Genomic DNA, 25,893 nt, shown 5'->3' on the forward strand with positions numbered 1-25,893 from the left:
TTCCACATGTTACAGGACATGGTAGTAAAATAGAGGATATTATGACAGTTTTGCAATCATAAGAAAAAAATGTGATAGAAAGCCAAAGTGAAGAGGGACTGGACATCAGATTTTTTTTTTAGGACAAGGTGCCACACTATACCACAGCCAGATGCGTCAGAGGAAGTTTGTTTGAAACAAACCATAATAAACAGACTCTTTGCATTGCATGTACTGCCTCTCTTAGATTTATTGTTGATTTCAAGCTTAGAGGCATGAAAGCTGATCACCCTTTCTGTATGGTCATTTTCCTGGCTATGGTACAACAGCAATACTGATTTCATTAGCTTTCTATGGAGCTTAGTATGGGAATAAGAAAAGCACAAAGATGAGTGCAGGAAGTGATTAAAACTACTTCAGTTTTAAAGAAAACTCCATTTAGTTTCTTCCAGATAAGCTGATGAATTCATTGGGATCAAGGCTTTTCCATTTCAGAACAGTTAATGAGATATATATGTAAACAACTTTCGTAGACTACTCCAGACTACTTACTGTAGACTACTTTGTGCTGAATGAAACAGTTTGGCCATACTGCTTTTAACTCCCATCATAACAAATCTCTTAGAATGACTGTTTTCATCCCCTCCGCCCTTATCTTGATTCTTTTCCCTTACTAAAAAGAGAGAAGCTTACTGGAAGGCATGTTGTTTGAAGAGACAGTTACTTTGAGCGAAATCATAGTGCTGTGGAACACTCAGCCCTTACGCATTTCATACCTTGATCTGGATGTTCATCTGCGGTTTTAGTTTTTCAGGAATGATAATTGTATAACGCTCCCTTCCAGTGAGTCCTAAAGTCACCGCATCTTCTCCAGGTAAATACTGCAGAGGAATCACTCCCATCCCTACTAGGTTACTCCGATGAATTCTCTCATAGCTTTCAGCAAGCACAGCCTTGACACCCTGTGAAATACACAATACATATACTTAACTACATGGTTCAGAATAGTCTTTCTGTGCTCACAGGAAGGCAACTGGTATGTTTGAGTTCCCATCCTTTCATTTACCAGCTGCTGTTAGAGGCAGTAAGTCTGTCCAACAGCAGACTCCATAATGAATTGCTTATATGTCAATTTCCAAACATCTTTAAAAGAAAGAAAAAAAAAATGTCAAAAAAATTACAGGCACTTTTTCTGGAATCCTGTGTACCTCTTTAATGTGTTTTATGTAGAGCACCTGTAGTCATTTCTCTAGCTCTTATTAATTCAATATTGTCTTCCTACTCTACATGTTCCAGGTTGCAGTGTAATTGATTTCTACATTTTTGCATGTTAATACAGTTAAGACAAAAATTCACTACTGAAGGAAGGTGAAAAATAAAAAATTAGACAAACGTAATCCTAGACACTAACTCTCTTATATATATATATATATATAACTCTCTTATAATATACACAACTATTGCATTCAGAGATTTCACACTAAGAAAACCTGAATCAGAGTTTGGAAAGGCTGCTGAACAGTGTAGGACAGGACAGAGAACAAAACAGATATTCCACTGTACCTGGATATTATGATCCTATCACAATATTGTTAAGTATTCCTGCAACCTGCATGGTGAAGCAATGCTAAATTTCATATTCACTAATACTACTTTTCACTTACACTTTTCTAATTCTCTAATTTTCTAATTCACTAATACTACTCTTCACTTATACTTCATAACTTCCCTGGTAAGCAAGCTGAAAAAAGCAGCTGGAAGCAGACTCAAGGCTTACTGAGTTGCATGGTGCAACAGTAAAGAAAATGGGCTTTCTGGCTAGATGAAGGTCAGTCAAGATTTCCTGCCTGAATGGGCTCTGTGAATATTTAAATAGCTTTGCAACTCTACTATGGCTCTTGGACACATATTATATTTCAAACTAACTTTTACTATCAAGCTACCCAGGATACTGGTTATAAGCTACTCTTCATAAAAGATTAATTAACTTCTAAGTATTGTCCTTCTTCTAGTTTACTGTAATTACTCACCAAGAGGAATGGTCCTTTGGCTGCCCAGTCTCTGGAACTTCCTGCACCATACTCCTTCCCAGCCAGCACAATCAGAGGATGGCCAGCCTGCTTGTATCTTTCTGCAGCATCAAACACGTCCAGCTGGAATGAAAATACCAAACACTTTATATACTTTTTCTGGGTAGAAATACAGTTCTGGGGAAACAAGGAAAAATTGTTATCATGTGAAGAGCTGAAGCCCACACTTTCTGCCAAGCTGCATGTCAAGGATGTTAGTTACACAGCGCTTTGTGACTTCTAGCTTGAACTCATTCCTAGCACAAACCTGCACCTTTCACTGTCACTTCTACAATCGTTAACCTCTCCACTGATAAGCCTGACAGCACCCCATTATGTAGGTGTGTGCGACCAGCTGCCCTAATACATCTCCATTCCCCTCATTAGCTTTACTTAAAAGACACTGAAATAAATGACTTAAGCTGCAAGGAGGAAAGTTAGTGTTAATCCAACCATCAGTGAGCTTCATTTTAAAGCAGCATTTATTACTTACAGTTTCCCCCGAAGGGAAATGGATAGTTTGAGGTCCCTGTTTATCAATAAATTTGTTCACCAGACGAATGTTTGCAAAGGTTCCTCTAGCCATGACGGCGTCGTTCCCTCTGCGGGAGCCATAAGAATTGAACTCCCGAGGAGTCAAGCTATTAAGGGAAAAGAGAAGAATGAAAATGGGTTAGTTTTAGGCTGAAGAACTCTATTTTAAGATAAAATGAGGAGCTGGTGTCTCTGAGGCAGGTATGAACACAGTTCCCATCATGGCAGTAACATCCAGTTATCTGATACTTTACACTTCACTTTTCTTGGAAGAAAAAGAGAAAAGAAAAAAAATAGAGAAACAGAGAAAAGAGAGAAATTTGCCTACTTAGCCTGGGCACAGAAAGCAGCTTCAATGGCATTCTCACCCTTTGCCCTACAAAACAGTATCTGATACTGACACTTGGATATAGCTATGCTGGTCAAAAGAAGCAATACAAACTTTTCTTAATATCTGGCTACTGAAGATCATAATGGTCATTTATATTACCGTAGTATCTAGAACAAAGATAGAGACACCACTGTGCTAAATGTCTAAAAGGCAAAAAAGAGAGCCCTGCTGGAAATTAGAACTAAGGAAGAAAAAATTCATTTGGAAATAGGGATATGGGAATGAGGGGAGATTCCACCCTAACCAGTAAAGAAAAAAAATGCTGGAATGTGACATAAAATTGGACGGTTTGTATTGGGCTATATCCATAAGGCAGCTATGAAATACAACATCTGTTTTGTAACGTGGGAGGACTACTTAGATTCCAAAGTGACTGATAGTAGTGGGCCAAAGAGGCCAAAACAGTTACTTGTCAGTAGACCACACAGTTTTAACCAATTTCCTCTCCAGATTTATTGCAGTGAAAATATTTTATCTCTAAAATGTCAGTGCTGTTCCTCAAAATACCACTGAAGGTGTAAGAAATACTAAACCAGAGAATAAACCTAACTTATTACATGTGAAGACTGAATAGGTAGACTCAGCAAGCCCAGGTCTTGCCTTAAGTTGAACCCACACTACTAAACTGACAGGCTGGCCACAGAAAAAGACCAACAGTTTACAAGTTTGGAGTCTGAACACAATAGCTTTGACAGTCATGGCAGCTGCACCAAAACCTAAACTTCCTGATGTTCTGTAGCTCATGATATCCCACATACGTGACATCACTGCACTTGCGAAGAGAAGTGAGTATAGAATCAGTTGTTGACCCCAAGGACTATGACCACAGGGAGAAAAATACCCATTTCCATATTTTTGAATTGACTGACTACAAAAACTATCCTGAAAGTTGTCATCTTCCCCTCTCCATACCGTAGGCCTTCAGCTCTCCAGTATAATAGATACTGCACACCCTATACAAGCTCTTAGAATCAGTGGCAGCTGCTGAAACAGCAGAGAAAGGAATGCTTTCTTTCTTCTTTTATATATTCTCCACGCATCAGCCAAGGTACACAAGTGTATGTGAACAGACAGCAGATAACATGTGCCTGTAACACGGTGTAGTAATTGTGGCTTGTTTCCTCTTCTCAATTTGTAAAAAACACAAGAAGTACTGCTTACCCTCTGCTGGTCAAATAACGTGCTGCAGGACTATTCCTTGCTATATTCCCAGCTGGAGATATGTGGTCAGTTGTCACAGAATCTCCAAAACTCAACAGGACATAAGCACCTTCTATAGTTTTGGGGGTCTGAAGAGCCAAAGTCTAAGCCACAACATATACAAAGAAAATCATTAAAACATGATATATAATTCCGTCATCTTTCTCAAAAGGGCAAGATATGTATATGAAATTTGCAAAATAGAGCTTCTCTTTTCATATAAGTTAGAAGACAAAAAAAAAAAACTATTAAAATTGTAGATGCTCTTGAACAAAAACTGATACCGTGGGTGCTTGTCAGAAAGTTCATGCATGTCTAAAATAGATGAGGCAAAAAAGTTAGATGAGGACTTCAACAGCACGTGTATGAACACAGAGTGAGTCCAGGATTCCAGGACATCTGCATGCATTGAAATTTGCATTTTCTTTTAAACAGCGCTGAAATTGCTATCTGAGCACCGAACTATTTAGTGCAAAACACAGACAGAAAGATCTTTGGGTTCTTTTCCTTCACTTGCTTTGTTACTACTTAATACTACTCCAGCTTAAAAAGAAAGGAGAATGTTCAGAAGTCTTGAAACGACAGAGAGTCCTTGCGATTTTCAGTGCAATTTTCACTTGTGCCTTTGTATTCAAAAGAATACAATGGGTGTGATGCTAACATTTGAGAAACAAGGTCTCAGTAGACTATGATGGATGTTCCCAGGCCCCTTAAAGTGCCTCTGCTTCAGCTTTAACGTTCATTAAGTTTGCCTTGATTCAAAGGGAAAGTGTGCACGTACCAGACCATCGAAGAAAGGTGGAGACTTGATGTACGTTGACTTGGGATTCCAAGTGTATAGCTTGTCTGAGGGAGCTTCTAAGGCATTCCAAGCTTCATTTACCGTCTGGAAAAAACACGCAGAAACATCCCATAAATTTATAAGTTTTCAGAAGTAATGAAATCATTTCAGATTCCAGGTAAAACCACAAATATGACTTCAGCAAAAGTCTTGCATTTGCACTTTGGGAAGTTCTTATGACACTACAATTAACTTTTTCAAATAATTCTACCTATTAAAAGCAAGTACCCTCCCTAAGTTAGGGAAGAAGAGCTGCTTATCCAGTTTTCTGACATCTGTCTGTGTTTATGTATACAGATAACACTTTATAAGTGTATTTATCATTAATCTTACACTTTCCTAACATGTAAACCTAAAGAACATTTTGTTTCAGCACCTGAGGAAGACCTGCAGAAAGACATTACCAAGTACAAGTTTTCCTCTGGCATAAATGATATTAGGTAATGCAGATGAATTTTATGTCAGCTCAGGAAAAAGTATTTGTGAGACTGGAATATCTCACTTTCTAATATCAGCCTGGAATGACTGTTTAGAGCCCATCATCTCTACCTTACATTAGAAAATCATTAAGGAGCAATTTACAGGAAATGACTGGCCATAACAACCAATTAACTTACCAAGAAATGATTAAAAAATAAAAAAATTAAAAAAATAAAAAATAAAATCTCATTTCAACACTTGTCATGAAAGGAGCAACAGGAACAGAAGGAAAATGTTGGTTTCATTGCCAAGACCACCTTATCTAACATCTTCAGAATAGCACAGCATATCAATCAAACCACTTCACTGAGGATTAATTCACCTCTATTTTTTGGTAGACCTCCTTGAACATCCCAGGAATAACAAACTGACGCTCAACAGCCTGAATCTCATCTCGTGTTGGCCAGATGTCTTTTAGGAAAATCTTCTTCCCCGAAGCATTTATTCCTGTAGAAATTGGTATTGTTATATCTGTTCTATAAATGTTCCGTTAAAAAGAAAGAAAGACAAAGAAAATTGTATCTTGTCATGTCCTTCAGTTATGTGGTCCTGCTAGCCTACCCAGAACTCATGAGAAGCACTCTTTTTCATCTACAGGGCTCTGACAGAAGAGGGCCTTGATGATGCCTTTTTTTGTGATTTACACTGGTCTGCCAGAACGATTTGAAGAAAAATTTAGGTTAGAAAGGATCTTGAGTTGAACTGTCTACTCAAAGAAAGTCTACTAGGTCAGGCTGTTCATGAAAGGCCACCACCCAGATATAACCAAAATATCCCCCATGGAATCTGAATATTGGTCAGACCTATTTTTTCCCTTCTTCCAACATACAGACTCCATTATTACTCTGTTGTTTAACACTTGGTATGCTTTGCATCCCAGAGGCACTCAGGCATTTGAAGCACCTCCTCAGGATAACCGTTTCTGAAGAGCTCAATTCCAACAAGTTCCATTTATAAGCATCCCAGCAGTTTCTTACCCAAAGGCTCTTTCTCAAAGTCGATCCGGATGGTCCCTGCAATTGCGTAGGCTATCACTAGTGGTGGGGAGGCCAGGTAGTTAGCACGGGTGTTGGGATGGACACGCCCTTCGAAATTCCTATTGCCAGACAGTACACCCACTGCTACGAGGTCTCCCTGCAAGAATTTGAGATAAAGGAAGCTGCAGAGCTTGCAGACTCCACACGCACAGCAGGTCTGCAGAGTTGTCCTGTGCTGCAACATCAACAACTGGACAGTCACACAACTCTCTCTTTCTGCAAGATCCCAAAGCACCTCCCACAGAAAATGGAATATAAACTGAATTTACTTTGTATGCAGGTGGGAAGGTTTAGCTCAAGTACAGCACACAACAGAGAACAGCTTATCTAAATAAGCTGCACAGGAAAATCTGACTGATGCTTTACCTGTGTAATGGCCTCAACAACGGAGTCTGGTAGGGGCCCACTGTTGCCAATACACGTCATACAGCCGTAACCCACCACATCAAACCTAGACAGAGCACAAAAATCATCAGCAAACAAAAAGATATTTTGGAGCAAGGTGTTTAACTGAGCAATTGGGTAGGGTTACTTTCAGAAGATGTACAGTTTTAACAAATGAATTGCTACTGAAAACAGAATTTTTAAGAATGCTCCATTTTTATCATTGCAATGACTCTCCAGGTACAGAGAGTGAAGAACAGGAAAATGTTTTATCTAGCAAGACAGACTACAATATTTTCCCATTTGTGCTATTTAAAAATCGTTATTCTGGGGAAAAAACAAACAAATCAACCAAAAAAAAATTTCCTGCATTAAGAACATGAGTCTTCAAGAAGCTACAGAATGCAGCAATCACTCTTCCAAGTTAGCACAAAGTCGGCCAGCACAACAGCAATGCATTAACTCATGCAGAATCATGCAGTAGGGCATCTGCCATAGCTTTTAAGCTGTGCAAAGAAATAGTTGTTCTATTGCAGCACTTGTCAGTGCAGTTAAGCAGCCATTGGACAATAGCAAGAAAAGTGCTCTTACCCCAGTTGAGAAAGGTAACTCATAACTCCACTCTCCCTCAGATAGTAAGTGACAACCCCACTTCCCGGGGACAGGCTGGTTTTAATGTACGGCCTCACTGTCAAACCAGCTTCAACAGCTTTCTTAGCAAGCAATCCTGAAAAATGCAAATGACAGTTGCAGTTTTTCCTGGAAGTAGTATAGTTTGGTGGATCAACAGGTTAACAGCAGTGCCATTAAATAACTGGAAAACAGAAAGGATTCAATTTCCAGCAATGAAACGGCACAGCTAACTACAGCACTAATCCCTGGGTAACCAGCTAGAGCTCAAGTGTTCCGCTGAACTATAAACCCAGACTGCAATTTCTGCCCCACTAGAAAGTCACAGGAAGTTACATTCGACAAGGTGCACTCACACTGGGGCAGCACATAGACGTCCAGAACTCAAACGGTTAAGCGAACATTAGCCATCAGACAAACATCTCACAAAAAGTGCAATGAAGGATTGTTACCTTCCCACTTACGGCCATCTACTGACCCAGAAAAAACTACCTGAGAAACTACCAATATATGACGGTGCACTCATTACTATCTGCATCTGAGGGCAGAAACTCTGGCCCTTGTCACAAACAAGCTATCTCACAATCTGCAGCTTGTTACAGGAGTGCTGTTTTACCACTCCTGATTTGTAATGTGCATAGAGGTAATTAAGTGGAAGGAATGTGTTGCCAAAAACATATTTACCCTGACCTTCTTCCTTTTAAATGAATAGCCCATACTCAGAGGAACGTTCAGAAAACAAACCATCTCCAGCTCTTTCCCAGGATGGACATAAAACGAGCAGCAACTATGCAAACCATGCAAAACTTCATATTCTCATGCCTCATTTTCTCTCTCACACACCCACTTAGATAAGAAAATAGACGTCATCTCTGCTTTGATCCTACATGATCTCCAGAAGAAAGATATCATCAAACTGGTTTGTTTCTGTCAACCGTTTGGCAGCTGTGTTAGACATGGCCTGGAGACCTTCACTTTTCAGTGCTGTGAGAAGGCCTAGATTATTAGATTTGGAGGCATAAAGGTAGATAATATATTAAGTAAAAATAAAAAAAAGTTCTATCCCTGAAATTGCTGAGGCTTCTTAGATGTCAGAGAAAGCTGGGGAAACTGGAGCTTTCCAGTTCTCTTGGGTACTTTTCAAAAGGTGACCATGATCAAGATAATCATTCTTGAACGTGAGATCCTGTCTGAAAGTGCTGGCTTCCGTTTTCCTGCAAATACCACCTCTGAAAAGAATGCAAAGTCAAACGCTAAAAGGCAAGAAAATGATAGAACTTAAGTTACTTAGAGCAACCTTAGTCAAAAACCTTTTTAAAGTCAGATTAGGCTGACAAAGCTTCTATAACATACACCCATTGTCCCCACAGACACACAACCCTCAAATACCATTTAGTGCACGGGATCCACTGTTGTTGTTTGAAACAGCTATTCATATTCTGTATTTCTCTTAGCTTGGTTAGTAAGTGTTGGTGCATTGACTGTTTTATTCAATTTAATTTCAAATCCCACTTTGAAAGTGAAATGATCATCTTTTCTGTGAGTATCTCTGAGGGTTCTAAACGGTGCACAAACAGTCACCAGAGACTGAGAGAATTATTCTTCCCCTTCTTTACAAGGTCAAAGCTTAAGCGCTGCTTGCTGTATGGAAAGGCAGCAAAACAGGTTGCTGTGCATTATGTTGCAGTGAATGTGTTCAAAGTACCAACTTCATTTGCAGCTGCTGAGCTTTCTGCATGTTAAACCCTTACAGCTATTAAGCTGAGCAAGCTGAAAGATCAGCATCGCCATTGCCACAGAGGAGAGGGTTAAAAACGCACATCATTAGCCTGGGAGCCAAACACCTAAGGAAACTGTGCCCTAAGCTGGTGGAACAACTGAGGGATACACCCACCTGGAACTAAAGGAACAAGACAGAGTAAGGAAAGTCTGCCTGGAGGAAACCTACTTGTTGATCCTCAGAAGAAATAAACACAGCTCAACTTCTGTGATCGTGATCAGGATGGACCTGAGAAAAAGAGTGCTGATTTGGTTGTACTGTCACGGGCAAGTGAATTGGGAGACTTTAATTTTGTTCCTCTCGAAGGACTAAGAAAGAGTCTTCTCTCCCCTTCCCATCCCCCAGCTCCTAGGTGGTGATCATCCCATTCCCTGCTCTTGGGAATTAAAAGACAGACTGTGCCTGTGAAAGGGGTGAGCTACTGATACTGCACAACTCCTAGAGAAAGATGCTAGCCCAAGAACAGGTCACATCACATAGACAAACCAGACACAAAGTGACAGTTGTTAGAGGTTGTCCACAAGTCAAGATTTTCCCAGCAACACAGGAACTCGAGGGAAATTAAAGAAACTTCAGATATCCTCTCTTGCATTACCCATTACACATTCATTCAGACCTTTGAAAAACATAAGCTTGCATCCTACAGTCTAACAAACTAGGAAGCCCTAATGTAGTGATGATCTTAACAGTGGCAGGTAACTTCTGTGCATATATTTGCAAAGGAGAAAAAGAAACACGTGTTGGCATATATTGAAGAACCTGAGAAAGGGAGCTGAACTGCGCTAAGACAGTCCAAGCCCTCTGAGCTGACTGCATTCATGCTTTCTTGCCAGAAGCACACATTTGCAATGACAAGTTTTCAGCTTACACTGTACAGGTTAGAAATGAACCACGTTCTGCCACCAAAATGTAACTGCTTTTCATGACTTGAAATTTTGTGCAACAAATTCATACTAACTGTATTATAGTATTTGATCAGTGATAAGCAAGAGAGTGGGGGACAAAGTCCACCTCTGACCACTTCTTGGATGCAGTTAACGTGAAAATGACATGGCTCTGAAAGACAGAAATCCCAGAGAACACAATTTTCCTTCTTTACTTGTCCCCACATGCCCTCAGATTCCTGCTCTGACAGCTCAATACATCTCTAGCTAAGAGTATGTTCTGTAGTCTGCTGATAGATAAGAGCACCTCCAGTCTTAAACACACAGACCCTTTTTTACTGTCCCTTTTCTCATGGCTCTCTGACTTTCAATAGCCTCTCCTCAGTTCCAGTCACAGAAGAGCTTTATAATGGTTTCTGTGCATCTGAACATGCGTTAGAGGTTCTGGTTAATTCAGTTCCAGCTTGTCCTGTAGAGAAGACAGTGCAGGAAAAGTATACTTTCTTCAACTCACATTTCCAGCTACTATTTCCAGAATTTCTTCTGCTACCTCTTAGGGACTAATCTCTGTTCTAGCATGCCAAATGATGGAAACAGCATCAGTGTTGTATTTGAATCTTCACAACACATGGACAGAGCCATAGAGAAACCACTCTAGATAAAACTGAGCAAATTTACTTACCTGCTCCCAACATAACGGAGGGGTTACTGGTGTTAGTACAGCTCGTAATAGCAGCGATCACTACTGAACCATGAGTGAGCTCAAAGTCAGAGCCCTCAAAATTAAATTTCATGACATTGTTGTGTTGATCTGGGGCAATCTGGAACCCCTTGAATCCTTGCTGTAAGAGAAGAAAGAAAGAAAGAATCCAAAGGATGTCGTTAATATTTTTACTAGAAATTAGCAATGAGATAAGAACTTCATCAATGAGAAGCGTGTGTTAGTCACACCAATTGCTTGCACTGATGGTGAAGGCTTGCATCTCTGGTCAAAGAAGTGGACAAAAATCATTTCCATGAGATCTGTATCCCATTCTCTGTTTACTGGTGCTCAGATGCTTCTAGCTTCACTTGCAAAGGATTCCTGACCACATATCGGAAAGCAGAGACTCGTCAGGCTAGCCTTGTTATAAAATTTAGTCCTGAGATTTCAGCTGTAACACGTCAGATTTTTAAACTGTGAGTATGAAACAGCGCAAACCTATGCTGCAAACTGACCTGAGAGGCAAAAACTGAATGAACAAGCAGCCACTGTTTGCAGCATAAAACATTATGCTTAGAGATTGGGAAGGATAAGGCCATTTAAGGAAGTTTGGAACATATAACAAATCAAAAGTTATTGAGAATCACTGCAGTTTTTAGTTTCTTCATTTACATCACTAGAGTCCTGTACTGCCATCTAACAGGTAGGGTTACTGTATAAGGTTACCAGAGAGGTTTACTGTATCAGGGAAGGATTCAAACTGATTTTGGAAACTGACATGTCTGGGCATACTGATCCAAACTAAAATTTTGCTCTTCTTTCAATACCCATTTTTGACTGGATGAGGTAGAAAAAGTATTTACTTCTCAAAATGTCTTTTTTTCTGTCTTTATCACCAACACAAAAGAAACATGGAGATAGAAGCAGTATTGAACTGCTGAATCTATTCTGAATACTGAAAGCAAAACTACCTTGTGGAGCTCAGAGCATAACCCAGCTGGAAAGCTGGATGTAGAGCTGGGCAGCTAGCACACAGGTCATCTACTTCGCCCCCTCTACTACTAATACCCAATGTAGTTATTTCAGAAATCCCTACTGCACATTGAACACACATTGGGCCTAACAGCGGTCTAAAATCAGAATGAAATAGTACTTCAGTAGAAAAGGAACACCTTCACGTAAGAGGAATATATACAAAATGATCATTGATGTCATTTTCTGAACTGCATTCAAACACCAAACAATCTCATTCACCTTTTAATAGGCAAAGAGCTCACTAGTTAACCTCAAAATGTAGTTCCTCAAAATGTATTTTTAGAAGCACATACTACTTTGTAGATCCAAATGTTCTCAGTCCCTACCTTCGCTCCTAGACAAGTCTCAAAGTCCTTCTTCATATCTGACACAGCAACTTTGTCCTGGGGTCTTTTTGGTCCACTGCAGCAAGGCACAACAGTATGAAGATCCAACTCAACAACCTATTCAGTAAGAAAAACTGGGGTTCAGTACTGCATGACATGCTGAAGCCTGTTAAGACACAGGTGTACTTGACTCTGCTGTTGAATCAAGGCTAAATCTGAAAATTTTATATTCTTTTTTGTAGAAATTATCAGAGACATATGAGAAGGGAAAGATCAAAAGTGAAGGAACAGTTCTACTTTTAGACCCTGCTAGCTCCCAGGTATGGCTCTCAAAAGTAGCCCAGTTATTGAAAAATGGATGTGTGACTGAAGCAACTGAACAATGTACTTCATTCTGAGAATCAAGTCCTTTCACATGCTAGCAGCAGGGTCCTTTTCATAAAACAATGATGTGGAGAAATTCTGGTATTGGCATAAACCAGAGCAGACTATTTGTCTTGGCCCTAGGGAAAACGTTCAGAGTCTATTGTGAAACATTAGAGATTATCATATTTTCTTATTCCTCACCCATGTTTCATCTTTGTTTTTGTAGTTTATTTCCACATTTACTAAAGCTTTTGAATAACCATTCAAACCCAAACATAACTTACAAGAAAAATTCTTACAGTAGAGAAAACTGGGACTATTCTTGAGTTTCCTAGACACAAACTAAGATCTTGATTTTCTTTCATAGAATACAACTTGTCTGCAGTTACTGAACAGAGCTTCTAAGTGTCCTGATTCACACAGTAAAATACGTTGCTGAATGTGAGAACAGGGGACAAGGCCTACAGAGACCACATCGACACCATCTTCCAGAGCTCTGTTCAAATCTGGACTGAAATTCTTATAACAACATGGAACCAGTCACGGTATCTGCACCAACTACAGCTCAACAGACAGCCAGTCTATACTGATGCCTGGATTTTCACACTTGGAGACCAGCTCACTCAACTCAGAGCCCAGTGGAGTAAGACAGCTGTGCAGATCAAGCCAAAGGAATAGAAGGATAAGGAGTCCCTTGATTATTTTTAGTTTCTGTGAAAAACAGACAGTAGTCATATTAAAATATGGCAAGATATAAATCAAGGAGCCAAACAACAATAATTTCTAACCTGTGTGAAGTCTGGATCCTGAGAGGAGTTCTTGAAATCTCTTAGCATTCCCACAGCCTCCAGATACTTTTTTGTGCACATAACTTTCTCTTTATCACGGCCTAAGGTGAAAGCCAGATATAGCAAAAAAAGAAAAAAAGAAAAAAAAAGCAAATGAAACAGGAATTAGTATATGACAGAAAGTAAAAATGCATGACTAAGGCTATTTCACACTATACATTGCAAAAAAAGACTCTTTTGGTGCAAATGTTAGGGACTCACTAGGAACAAGGCAACTGAGCAGACTTGGTGGCTTTTGCAGAACAAAAGCTTAGGTTATTGCTTCTGTAAAACAAAAGCTTAGGTTATTGCTTCTGTAATCTGGACAGTCTAGGTTCAAGCAGCGCTAAGCAGATAGGTGGAAAACAATCTAAAATTTGACTCTTCAGAAACATGGATGCTAAGCAATAAATGGCTTGAAAAAGCAAATATGGATTAAAAAGCACCCAAGTTTATAAGGCTCCACCCGATTCGACCATGTCATTTACTGCACCATATAGACTTGGGATCCCTGCTTTCAATCCCACCTTTAATTTCTCTTACAACTCACCAGTTTGCACCAGGTACCCAATGCTAATATCATCCACTGGGAAATATGCAGCTGTTGCTCCATACTCTGGACACATGTTGGCAATGGTGGCTCGGTCAGCAATTGACAGCTGGGCTACACCAGGACCAAAAAACTCCACGAATTTACCCACAACTCCAACTTGGCGAAGGTGCTGTTATAAAAATACAGTGACTATGTCATTGCTAGGTACCAAATGACCTGTGTATGTAAGGTATGAAATCCTGCTTTTGACTTCGTGATTTAGTTTGCCAAAGTCTCCTGGTTTCAAATAGCTATAGAACCCTTAGAAGAGATTTCACAGAGATGAGGATGCAGAGATATGAAGTTTCAATGCTAAGATACAACACAGGGATGTATTCCTTTTGAACTTGCTCTTCTTCTCAATTAAACTAGAGTCTATCGTTGAACAACTGTGTTTATCTTAAGATGACTTTCCAAGGAACGAAAAGTGTGGTCTCCTTTTCCAGAAACAGGAGGAACCAGCTGCACAAGCACACAAATCAAACTGCAAATGTTTGAAAACATACAACACCTGGATGAACTCAGAAGCTCAACTTTCCTGAGATGGAGGTTCTTTCTAGAGCCAGCATTCTAGGATGAATATATAAGTACCAGATTTCTTAGCTCCCACTCAACAGTACTGCTGACCCAGTAATACACTTAATTCGGTCACAAGTCACAGAGTAAATAAAAATATTATGAGCATGTGAGCTAAACACCTGTAAATCAAAGAACTCAGACTGCAGCACTTTCTGTTTTCAGGTTTTACATTACATTATTCTAAGCAAGGCATTCAAATGAAGAGTCAACATGCTTATTTTGAGGTGATAAAGAATCAAGAACCTTTTACAAGCTTTGCTGTTCCTAAATAGGTCTGCACATGAGGAATTGAACTGGCCGTGAGCTATCAGCTCTCTGTTCTGTTTTATCTGGCTTTTGGGAAACAGATTTGCATAGCAAATTCACAGTTGTCTTTGGGCAGTTCATTCCAACCCACAGAGCAACAAAGCTTAAAAAACAAAGTGACAAAAAAGACCAAAATGACTACATGGAAGTACACAGAGGGCTCGTAAGTATGCAGTACAGTGGCTCTGTCTTACAGTACATGCACAGGTTCCAGCAAAAACAATAAAACAGCAGACATGTTCATTACCTTGGTAATGGTGAGCACTATGTCAGTGGATGTTACCAGTGGCTGTGGGTTTCCTAACAGCTTATAGCCAACCACCTCAGGAAGCACCATGCTAATTGGCTGGCCCAACATCACTGCTTCTGCTTCAATGCCACCGACACCTGGATGCAACAGAATTACACAATCAGACCATCCAAAAGATAGAGAAGTGTCAAATATACCCATGAGATACGTTTATTTTGATTTCTTGATTTAAGGTGTGAAAGAGAAGAAGGCACACAGCAAGATAGATTGAGCCCTCTGTGAACAGACATTCATCATCCTTTTCCAGTTTTTGCAAGGTTGGCCTTTTTTATTTCCTTTGGCTTCACATTTTCAGTCTTGTTCCTCAGCTAATAGATGGATTTTCAGATAAATCTAAGTAACTCACTCTGAGGAGACTTGGCTTTTACAACAAGAGATGTAAAAGTTTTATTTAATGACTTAACCATGCAATGAATAAACAAAGAACAAAAACCCTGATATGGCTTGAAACATGGTGCACTGTTTGTGAACTGTATTACAGACCACAACTATTCGTTATCAAATAAAACCTGAAAAGTTATTTCAAAGGAAGGAAAGAGTACTAGTGTCATGGGTATAGACTGTTGCCTGCCCATGGCAGATGGTTTGGAACTAGATGATATTTAAGGTCCCTTCCAATCCAAACTATTCTATGACTCTAAAGGATACAGATTGTTCTAAAGAATACTAACAGAAATAGCTACTTGTTAAGACAATCTTCTGTAAGTCTGTTATGTTTCAACAGGGCTTTGGCATGTGCAGGTGGGAACCACTGTGTAAGCGCACCTTCTGTATTAGAGGAATGCTGTTCAGGTGACTACCTCATCTTAAGTAAGAAGATGTCATAGTCACATGCAATCTTAAAAACACGATGCTTCTTATTCACATGATTTTAATTACGCATTAAGCATCTGTTCTATAACTCTTTGCCTGTAGAAAGTCCCTTGCATGTTTATCTTGCACTTTTAAACCTCCTTCTATGTTTTGTTTAGTTTACTTAATACTGAGCTAGAAAAACTGCCTGTAATACTTGCTTATGCATGCCAAACTGCTACTCCTATCATTATTCCCACTTAATGGTTCCGAAAAATAATTTCCAATTTATTTTATGCAAAATGATACACCTACATCAATTAAAGAGAGAAATCTGTGAAAGATCCAGTCACATGACTCCTTTCAGTTGATGGTGGTGAGCCAGTTGTCAACACAGTCAAGCTGGTGGGCAAACCTGTCTGGCTACCATGGACGGGCACAAAGCAAGTTCAGCACTACCAGCCATTAGCAAGAAATGCTGGATTCAAGAGTGCATGCTTTGAGTATGTATGTTATGGACTATGCCCAGCCATACTTTTCAAATTCTGGAGCAACACGAGGCTAAGTTTACAGGCTTACTCTTCCAAGCAGCTACTGGTATTTTGCAACATCATCTGAGCATGACGGTCCCATGTGCAAGCTGCAGCCAAACACAGGATAAAAGAGACATCTCCTATCTCAAAGATGTCATGGCTTTAAATAAAGTCAACTTGTGTGCATCTGTATAACCAGGTCAGCAGAAATTGTTCCATCCTTGACAGGATGCTTCAATCAGTATTTCTACAGTGGTATACATAGGGCAGAAAACCCACAGTTCCTTGCATCACATGTGCCATTCAGAACTTGACAAGGATCTTTGCGAACAACTAGCATATGCTGTTTAAGAGCACCACGTCTTGCGTTTTCGTACAGTATCTGTTTCAATAGTGCTCCTATGACCACACCACAGGAAAATCAGAAGTTCAGCTCAGGTTTTTGCTACCATGTCTAGTATGACTGCAAATACTTTCATTTCAGACCTACGTATTTAGTCAATAATCGAAACGCTGCAGTTTGCCACTGGCAGCAAAAAAGGAATTACTTATATTTGTTTCCGTAAAAAGTATGCTGCAGACTACTGATATCAGACCATACCTTGTAGCCTTTTTTTTTTTCCCCTCAGCTCCCTCCCTGGCCATATTTAACCTATTCAGACTCAGTCAGCACCTTCAGCCTAAAAGAGCCTTTTCAGTACTTTGTGATATGGCAACACTTTGGAACTAACTAAATGATTAAGGAACAAACAGACATCCGCTAATACTTCACTTCCCTTCTAATTTTCTAAAGCAGATGTTGCCTGGGAACTGGCTGGGCTTCAGTATGCTAATGGTATGTGAAAAGTGATCATCTTTTGCATGCCTTGTTTCTGCATTTTTTTCCTTTCACTTATTGAACTGCCTTTATCTTCACACATGATTTTGTTTCTCGGTTTTCCCTTCTGATTCTCTCCCAAATCCTGCCGAGGGGGAAGCGAGTGAGCAACTGAGGGTGGGGTTTACCTATCAGCTGAGGTCAACCCACAACAGTCTGAAAAACAGCTTAATCAGCCAATGGACTATTCATGATAAGCTACTGCACATACCCCAGCCAAGCACTCCCAAGCCATCTATCATGGTAGTGTGTGAGTCTGTGCCCACCACACTGTCTGGATAGTAGTAGCCGTCCTGATCCATCACCACTCTTGCTAAGTACTCCAAGTTCACTTGGTGGATGATCCCTGAGCCTGGTGGAACAATCCTCATGTTTTTAAAAGCCTGAGAGCCCCACTGAAACAGAAAGAAGTGGATCAAAAGTTTTCAACACACATGAGCACTGGAACAAGTTTTGTTCATTCCATCTTTGGATGTGCAAATAAGATCAACTCTTTCTGTACCTTTAAAAACTCAAACCTTTCTTTGTTCCTTTCAAATTCCAGGTCCTGATTCTTTTGCAAGCTGTCTGATCTGGAAGTGAAAAATAATCAGCTGATAGAAAAGAAACAAAAAGTGTCCACCTGATATTTATGTACAGTCAGATATACCCAAAACGTGAAAGAAGAGTTATTAGCTAATTTAAACATTGATCAATCTCATCTTTTAATCTCACTCCAGCTGTAAACTACAGGCAGTTAGAGTGTAGGTTGCCTATAGCATTTAAGAAGTCTTAGAGGTAAAACCTGAAGTTTGGTAACAACTCATATGCTAATCTGCATATTATATAGGTGGTAGGCCTGAAACTTGTAGTTTGGGAAGACCTAGACTACGCATTACACCATTGTGAAGTTTTCAACACCTAAACCTAGAGAAATCAGCAAAGTAGTAAAGGGAGCTAGAACAAAACTGCCATGCTACTTTGGTTAAATAGAGGCTATCACTGGTAAGTGACTGTATGGTTCTTCCTGAAGTCCCCATGTTTCTATACAGACAGGGCTAACAAACTTTCCACTTATAGCAGCTCCCTAACTTAGGGCTGAGGTGTTAGAAAGAACTGAAGCATGGGGCTGGCCAATGTTGTCTACGTATATACAAGGCCCAGGTAGAATCAAAATAAGGTTAAAACAAGAAGTAGTTATTTGCAAAAAACTATCTAAATAGAGTCCTGGATAGTAATGATAACATAAAATGAACGTTATTACAATACATAGAAAAAGGATCAAAATAATTGATTTCATCCTGTGGTAAAGACGAAATCATACCCTGTTCAGAAAGAAATACACTGTTTCCCACGTTTCCCTGTTTCCCACTGTTTCCCATCTTAAAAATTATGGAGATGCCAATTACAAACCAAAAAGGTTAGGCTTCTAGTTTATCATATTGGTGCTAGAATGCCCATTACCCCAGAGATCAGTCTGGAAATTATTTTTAATTTTGAGTCTATTTCTAAAATCCTTAATGCTATGTTAAGATTTAGATGCAACACTTTCAAAAAAACTAAAAGGAGTTGATTTTTGACAGCAATGTATGTCAAAATTTTTTGGCCTTTTTTCTCTCATCAGCTATGAAAGGGTACCCATGAATTTGTATCCTTATGAGTCTACAGTTTAAAAAAAAAAAAAAGGTAAGAAAAGGTTACATTTAAAATCTTTCTGGCAACTTTATTCTATGAAGCAGATTTTATGATACATTTTTGCTCAGAAGTTTAGTATTTTTACTCTGAAGAGGCCTTGAAATATTGGCACTGACAGAATGTTCTTTATGTTCTTTAATTTCCAGCTTCTATTACTTTTCTTCCTTGTAATGCCATAATTTAAGTGGCCTGCTTCAAAACCATCTCATACAGGGGGAAATAAATACACAGTATTTTAGCAGACCAATATACTTCAGAAGTTTGGAAAATGGAAGGAAACCACCAGGAAACATGTAATTGCAGGATCCGCTTTGAAGAGTATTTTGGGAGGCAAACGTTTACAGACCATGGAGGTTAAAAGGACCCCTATGTATTGTATTTACTTGCAGGTCTAGTAAGTGTTTGTCTGTCTCTCGCATACTGAAGAGTCATTAGCATTATGCTTTCCTGTACTTTTGGGGACCATATTAATCAATGTGTTCTCTGTGGAGGTATTAAACTAGCAAACAGCTGGGTTAGGGCAGCTCAGGTCTATTCTTATATTAATAAGGAAGAAAGGAGACAGTCTTGCTTGTCCTTTCCAAAAAGGCCCACTAGGTCAAAAAGTGCATGCGGAAAAAAGCTATTTCTGAACAACTAATAATAATGCAATATTATTATGGAAAATTGTGATCACCACAGGTCTGGACTGAGCCTGTTTCCAGTAACATTTATTCCAGGCTTGTGCTACTTAGAAATGCTCTACAGAAAAAAATAAATAAAAAATCCATTTTGTTCACAACAGCAACACATACAACAGTTTAACTTATTCACTTGCTAGGGTCCAAATGCTTGAGTATCACCAATCACACTACCAGTAATTGGAACTAGCTTCCTAATTAACCTTAAGAAGTAAGAGTGAATTTGTGTCCTTACCGCCTGTTAAAATCAACCTGGATGGAGTGATCTATCACTAGATCAGCAGGACAGATAGGATTGATTTTTTCAGGGTCCCCACCAAGTTTCTTCACAGCATCACGCATTGCAGCAAAGTCAACAACAGCAGGTACCCCACTAAAATGAAAGAGAATTAGAAAAGGTGAAACAATTTGGAAAAGAAAATAAACAAAAACAAAACAAAACAAACACAACCCAGGTCCTGAGACTCAGAATAGACGTCTACTGCCATATATGAAGCAAACCATAGCCTTACCCTAAGCCTCACCATCACTACTCTACTGCAGAGATGGTACCCTTGGGAAGACGAAGTCAGAAGAATAGAAGAGACAGAACTGTATTTACATCCTGAGCATTGTAAGAATGAAAAACTAAAACCATAATTAAACCAAAAAACAGAAGCATTTTAACATGCTTGGCTGGGACTCTGGAAAACTAGTCCTAGTCAGCGTTCCTTTGGGACCTTGAACTGGTTTCTCTTCTTTTGCTCTGTTCCTGTCTCCTCTCCAGTCACGTAAAAAATAATAATAAATGGGGGACATGGAGGAGAAAACAACAATATCCTTCCTTCCATTCACTGTTTCTTTAGCTGATTTTAAGGCAAGGACCACCTCTTCCAAGGTTTGTGAAGCACAGGAGAATCTTCTCCCTATTTAGAGATGTACATGCCATACTTCTGCTAGTTTCACTGGCAAAGCAGGGTATCACACTTCTTAAATTACAAAGGATGCGACTGCAGAACACCTTTGTAGAACACCTGTATTTTCAAAAGCGCATTTCAGTTTGGGAAACCCTCTTGCATAACAATGCATCTGATTTTGCTGATGGCTAACTCAAAAAAAAAAAGGCTATCTGTAGCCAGTAGGACGAGGGAGGTGATTCTCCCCCTCTGCTCTGCTCTCATGAGACCCCACCTGGAGTGCTGCGTTCAGCTCTGGGGCCCCCAGCACAAGAAGGACGTGGAAGTATTAGTCCAGAGGAGGGACTAGGGCTAGGGACTAGGGATCTAGTCCTAGGACTAGATTAGTCCAGGAGGGCCAGGAGGAAGATCAAGGGGCTGGAGCAGCTCTGCTGTGAAGACAGCTGAGGGCACTGGGGTTGTTCAGCCTGGAGAAGAGAAGGCTCTGGGGAGACCTTGTAGCAGCCTTCCAGTACCTAAAGGGGGCTGCAGGAAAGATGGGGAGGCACTCTGTGTCAGGAGGTGCAGTGATAGGGCAAGGGGTGATGGCTTTGAACTAAAAGAGGGTGGATTTAGGTTAGATATAAGGAGGAAATTCCTCACTTGGAGGGTGGTGAGGCACTGGCACAGGTTGCCCAGAGGAGCTGTAGATGCCCCATCCCTGAAAGTGTCCAAGGCCAGGCTGGATGGGGCTTTGAGCAGCCGGGTCTGGTGGGAGGTGTCCCTGCCTGTGGCAGCGGGGTTGGAACTGGATGGGCTTTAAGGTCCCTTCCAACCCAAACCATTCTATGGCTCTGTGATATGCCTGTACGGATCTGGCATCATTCAGTATCCTATGGAGAACAAGTCTCTGCAAGAGCAGCCCAAAGGAGCAAGACTTTGTTTTGAACTCATTATAAGTACACTATTAAGACTTTTAACTACAACAGAAACAATGCAGGAAGAATCACAGAATGGTTCAGGCTGGCAGGGACATCTACAGGTCACCTGTTCCAACCCCCTTGGTCAATAAGGACCACCTACAGCGGGCTGCCCATGCCTCTGATTATCTCCAAGGAGGGAGACTCTACAACCTCTCTGGGCAACCTGTGCCAGTGCTAGTCACCCTCACAGTAAAGAATTGCTTCCTAATGTTCAGAGGGAACCTCTTGTTTTTCAGTCTTTTTGTCCTGTCACTGGGCACCGCTAAAATGAGACTAGCTCCATCCTCTTCGTACCCTCCCTTCAGGTACTGATATATATTAATAAGATCTGCCCTGAGCCTCTTCTTCTCCAGCCTAAACAGTACCAAGAAAGAAAAAGATTTGTAATTCCTGCAGAATTTTAGTTCGAAAAATCTGAGTGTTTACAGAAAAAAAAAAAAAGGCAAAAACAGGCTCCATGTTATCTAACATTGACACAATTAACTGCTTAGTAGTTTGAAGAAGGTTTTTTTCTGTCCCAGAATATGCATACACCAAGAAAAACAGCAGATGCTGTATTATGCTTCCTGGCTGGATTTGAGGGAGGGCAGGCTTGGGAGCAGGTGAGAGGAAGTGTTATCTTGCCAGTTACAAACATTATACAATTGAAAAGAAACAGAGACAATATCCTTCTACATTTGTACGTGAACTCAGCATATTTGCAGAGCAGTCAGATCTAGGAAATTCAATAATTCTAATCCAGGACCTGTGAATGTAATTGTTGTATGGCTTCTGTAAAGCTGGCAAAGACTGCACTTTCCAAAAGCTCCCTCACAGGGGCATGTTCGAGAGCTTGTTTTTGAACGCAGCTGCTCTGCAGACTTACAGGGAAATTTTAAAAACTCAGTAGGAGACTAAGGGGCAAGAAAGAAACTCAGTAACAAAGGGAACAAAGTTTGCTTGTAAGTGTGGCTTCCTCTGTACTCGATTTTTTTTCAAATGTTAACAACAGCCGGTAGGCCAAAAAAAAAAAAAAAAAAGAAAAGGTAGGAAATCAGCACTTTTTTTTCAACTGAAGCTTTGCCAGTTTTTCCAAATGTCTTCAGAATTTGACCTGTGTTGGGACTTTGGGAAAACCAGAAGGTATGACAGTTAAGACACGTTACTGTTCTGAGGAATAAAATCAATTCACATCTTAGCAGCATGGGGCTTACCAGAGATGAACTGAAATCTCTCTTTCTGCACAAAAGTACAGGGCAAAGGTACAAAGGAAAGTGGATTTTCATACTATACTATATATTCATACTACATATTTTTCAAATACTGTATTAAAAAGAGTTAGAAGTTACCGTTCCACCTGAAAATTGGCTTTCCACAACTATCAGGGACTATTACACACTGACATAGGGAAATTAACACCACTGCAATACAAGCACCTTGTTTTCAGAGTCCATTAGGTAGAAATCTCAACTGGCATTTCTGGGAAAAAGCAGACATTTATTTTTTCTAAAGCAGAGAAGTCTTTAAAAATATATATTTGGAATAATACTGATTCAAAATAGAAAATAAATGATGTGGGTTATAAATGAGAATTGAAAAGGGTAGAATATTGAAAGCAAGAGCCCCTGCAAAATATACCAGAAAAAAAAAAAAAAAAAAACTAACAGTGACCTTTGAACTCTGAATTCCTTCATTTGGATGCAAATTTATCCATCTCATTTTCTCCCTTGCCATTTTTCAAGAATTTCATAAAGATACTTATTTCTCCATCCCAGAAGTACTTCATCTAGTGCTTTTAACACAAGTGTTTGCCTCCCCAGGTGCTGTCTGTTTGTTGTATCACATCCAGGAAAGATGAAAAAAAATGCCTGTTAAACATTTAATTGCTATTCCTTCCTTTAGCTCACCCTCTCCACCCCAAGCTGAGCACTGCTGGACTTTCAAGAGCCCCTCTTCCTGGCTTTGGAGATCATCAAACTCACGTAAAGTCTTGGAGAATAACTCGTGCAGGCTTAAATGGCACTTCAACATTCTTGTGTTGCACAACTTTCCAATTGAGAATATTCTCAACATCTTGCTTCTTCACTAGGAACTCATCACAGTTACGGATTGCTGCTTCCAAGAGGACTCGAATAGAAAATGGCAGACGTGCTGCATGGGTAAGAGGCAAGAAACAAATTAAGCTTTTACATTAGGGACTAATTTTATAACTAAACAAGCATAGAGTTCCATGCCCAGAGCAGATGGCTCCTCTGGTGCTGTCCTCAAATTCTGACGAGGCTTTATTCCAATTTATCAGACACCCATTTCTATCTCCCAGCTTTGCCAGGAGATCAGAGCCAACTGACCCGTTCCACTCAACTCCTACAACAGATTAACTGTTGTCGTTCCTTTGAGACAGTAGAAAGTAATGGTGAAAGGACTGCTTTCCACTGCTCTCCCTGCCCTCCACAGTGACTCTACTCTGGAAACTGACTGTGCTCACCTAGTTTTCTCTACAGTTTCCTCTCACTCTTCGCACTGAACACAGAAAACCAAAATTTTCTACCTGGCAAAGTGGAAAGCACACATTTGATGGTCTAACCAGTTTCATTCTCCATCTCTGGAGAAAAACTGAACTGCAGCAAGACTGTGCATCTGCTGATCTTCTAGTTCAAGTCAGAAATACTTATATAAGATGACACAAAATATTAGAGCAGTCCTGACAGCTCTATTGCAAGCAACAGGTGTGAAGAAAAAATAAAAGCTTCTCTGCCCTCCTTTTCTTCATTCATTGTAATAACAGCTGTTTGATTTTGTCTCAGAGTATATCAATTCAAAAATCTGAGAAGTGTGTCCTAACTCTCTATCCAGGGCTCCCCAGACACAGAAGTCACTTAGTCAGAAACACTTGTGGGGGCTTCTTTGGTTGGTTGGTTTTCAATTCCACTACACCCAGTTGCTAAGTTATTCCATTTCTCTTCTGCACAGTGAAAATTACATCTTTTTTTTTTTTTTAAAGAATCTGGACATTAGGATTCCGGAATAAATCAACTGGTAATACCATATAGGTATTTGCCTGTTTCTTCAGACTCATCTCTGCTTTTAAGAGACAAAGTCCAGCATTAATTCATTCCTCATTTACACCCTGTCTGAGCTTGCAATGGATACGTATTGCTTCCATTCAGAGAAAACATTTCTCCTCTTCCAAGTTTGTTTCCTGAATTCTCCTTAATCACCTGTTTCCTCTTTGAAAGAGGAAAAACACCCAACACAGACAGCTGTGTTATATATGCTATAGATACTGACTCAGAAAGCCAGTGGCATGGATTGTATTATTTCTACCAGTGCCACATGGAATATACCTGAGTACATTCAGGTAATGCCAGAAGACCAAGAGAAAAAGCCTCCTCAGAAACAATTCTTCTAGCCTCTATTCTTTCCTCCTTTTAAAGCTGAACAACCCTTCTGGATGATTTAGTCCTGTCAGCGTTAAGTCCTTTCCAGCCTTTCACAGTGGCAGGACAGTATATGAGAAAACTTGCTCTCTTGGTTTTGGCTAGTCCTCCTCATTCACTTGGGACAAACAAGACTGCAACATGCAGTTTGTGTGCACAGCATGTTGAAAAAAATAACTGTCAACTTGCCAGCACTTCTGTAATCCTAAATTTCCAGAATAAATTTTGCTATAAGTTTGGTTTCAATAAACATTTCTGAATACATTTTTCTCTCCATGACTGTACAATCAGAAACCAAGTAGCATCCAATGTTGCAATGTCTCTTTCTCAAGTACTGCTCATCAGTGCTAACCAAATGCTTTCTTTATGTTGTCAACATACCATATCTCACATCTTCCAATTTGTTCAGATTAAAGAACTTCTTCAGGGGCTGTTCAGGGTCTAGCGGCTCCACAATCTGTACAAAAGGGTTGCTCATGGTTATTAAAGACACCTTGTGTCCCTAAAACACAAAAGAAAAAGAAAAAAAATCAGAGCCATTTTCACAGTATCTGCCCACATAAAAAGGACGTGTTCCACAATCCCACGAAATATCTGTCCCACGTGCAAAACCTATACCAGACAAAAGGTACTGCACAGACTACATTAGTCATGCCCTTTCCCCACAATCTACTTGAAACATGCCCTCAGAGATAGAAGGTCTGCAGGAAGAGCATTGTAAAAACATGTGATAAACCATGTGGTTTAAAAAGGAAGCTCAAATTTCTGTACTGACGTTGTCTGCATTATCATCTTCTTGGGGCTACTTCT

At 39.9% G+C, this 25,893-nt stretch overlaps 1 protein-coding gene across 3 annotated transcripts in view; it reads right to left on the bottom strand.

Annotated features, from left to right (window-relative positions):
• Positions 1 to 25,893, bottom strand: part of ACO1 (aconitase 1) — a 37,096-nt gene that overhangs the window by 769 nt on the left and 10,434 nt on the right. For 2 of the 3 annotated variants that reach the window (XM_040540511.1, XM_040540512.1), the window contains exons 2-20: positions 25,465 to 25,576; positions 23,629 to 23,797; positions 20,045 to 20,182; positions 17,958 to 18,027; positions 17,667 to 17,850; positions 15,191 to 15,330; positions 14,017 to 14,188; positions 13,428 to 13,528; positions 12,274 to 12,390; positions 10,892 to 11,051; positions 7,507 to 7,642; positions 6,898 to 6,982; positions 6,472 to 6,628; positions 5,817 to 5,941; positions 4,955 to 5,059; positions 4,135 to 4,277; positions 2,542 to 2,689; positions 2,010 to 2,132; positions 756 to 941 (exon numbers count right to left, since the gene is read on the bottom strand). In XM_040540511.1, coding sequence (XP_040396445.1) covers positions 756 to 941; positions 2,010 to 2,132; positions 2,542 to 2,689; positions 4,135 to 4,277; positions 4,955 to 5,059; positions 5,817 to 5,941; positions 6,472 to 6,628; positions 6,898 to 6,982; positions 7,507 to 7,642; positions 10,892 to 11,051; positions 12,274 to 12,390; positions 13,428 to 13,528; positions 14,017 to 14,188; positions 15,191 to 15,330; positions 17,667 to 17,850; positions 17,958 to 18,027; positions 20,045 to 20,182; positions 23,629 to 23,797; positions 25,465 to 25,576 — 2,571 coding nt within the window. Of the gene's footprint in view, positions 1 to 755; positions 942 to 2,009; positions 2,133 to 2,541; positions 2,690 to 4,134; positions 4,278 to 4,954; positions 5,060 to 5,816; positions 5,942 to 6,471; positions 6,629 to 6,897; positions 6,983 to 7,506; positions 7,643 to 10,891; positions 11,052 to 12,273; positions 12,391 to 13,427; positions 13,529 to 14,016; positions 14,189 to 15,190; positions 15,331 to 17,666; positions 17,851 to 17,957; positions 18,028 to 20,044; positions 20,183 to 23,628; positions 23,798 to 25,464; positions 25,586 to 25,893 lie in introns of all 3 variants that reach the window. The other variant, XM_040540510.1, reaches the window with a different exon arrangement.

The sequence above is a fragment of the Cygnus olor genome, chromosome Z (assembly GCF_009769625.2).
Source record: "Cygnus olor isolate bCygOlo1 chromosome Z, bCygOlo1.pri.v2, whole genome shotgun sequence".
NCBI classification, from domain to species: domain Eukaryota; kingdom Metazoa; phylum Chordata; class Aves; order Anseriformes; family Anatidae; genus Cygnus; species Cygnus olor.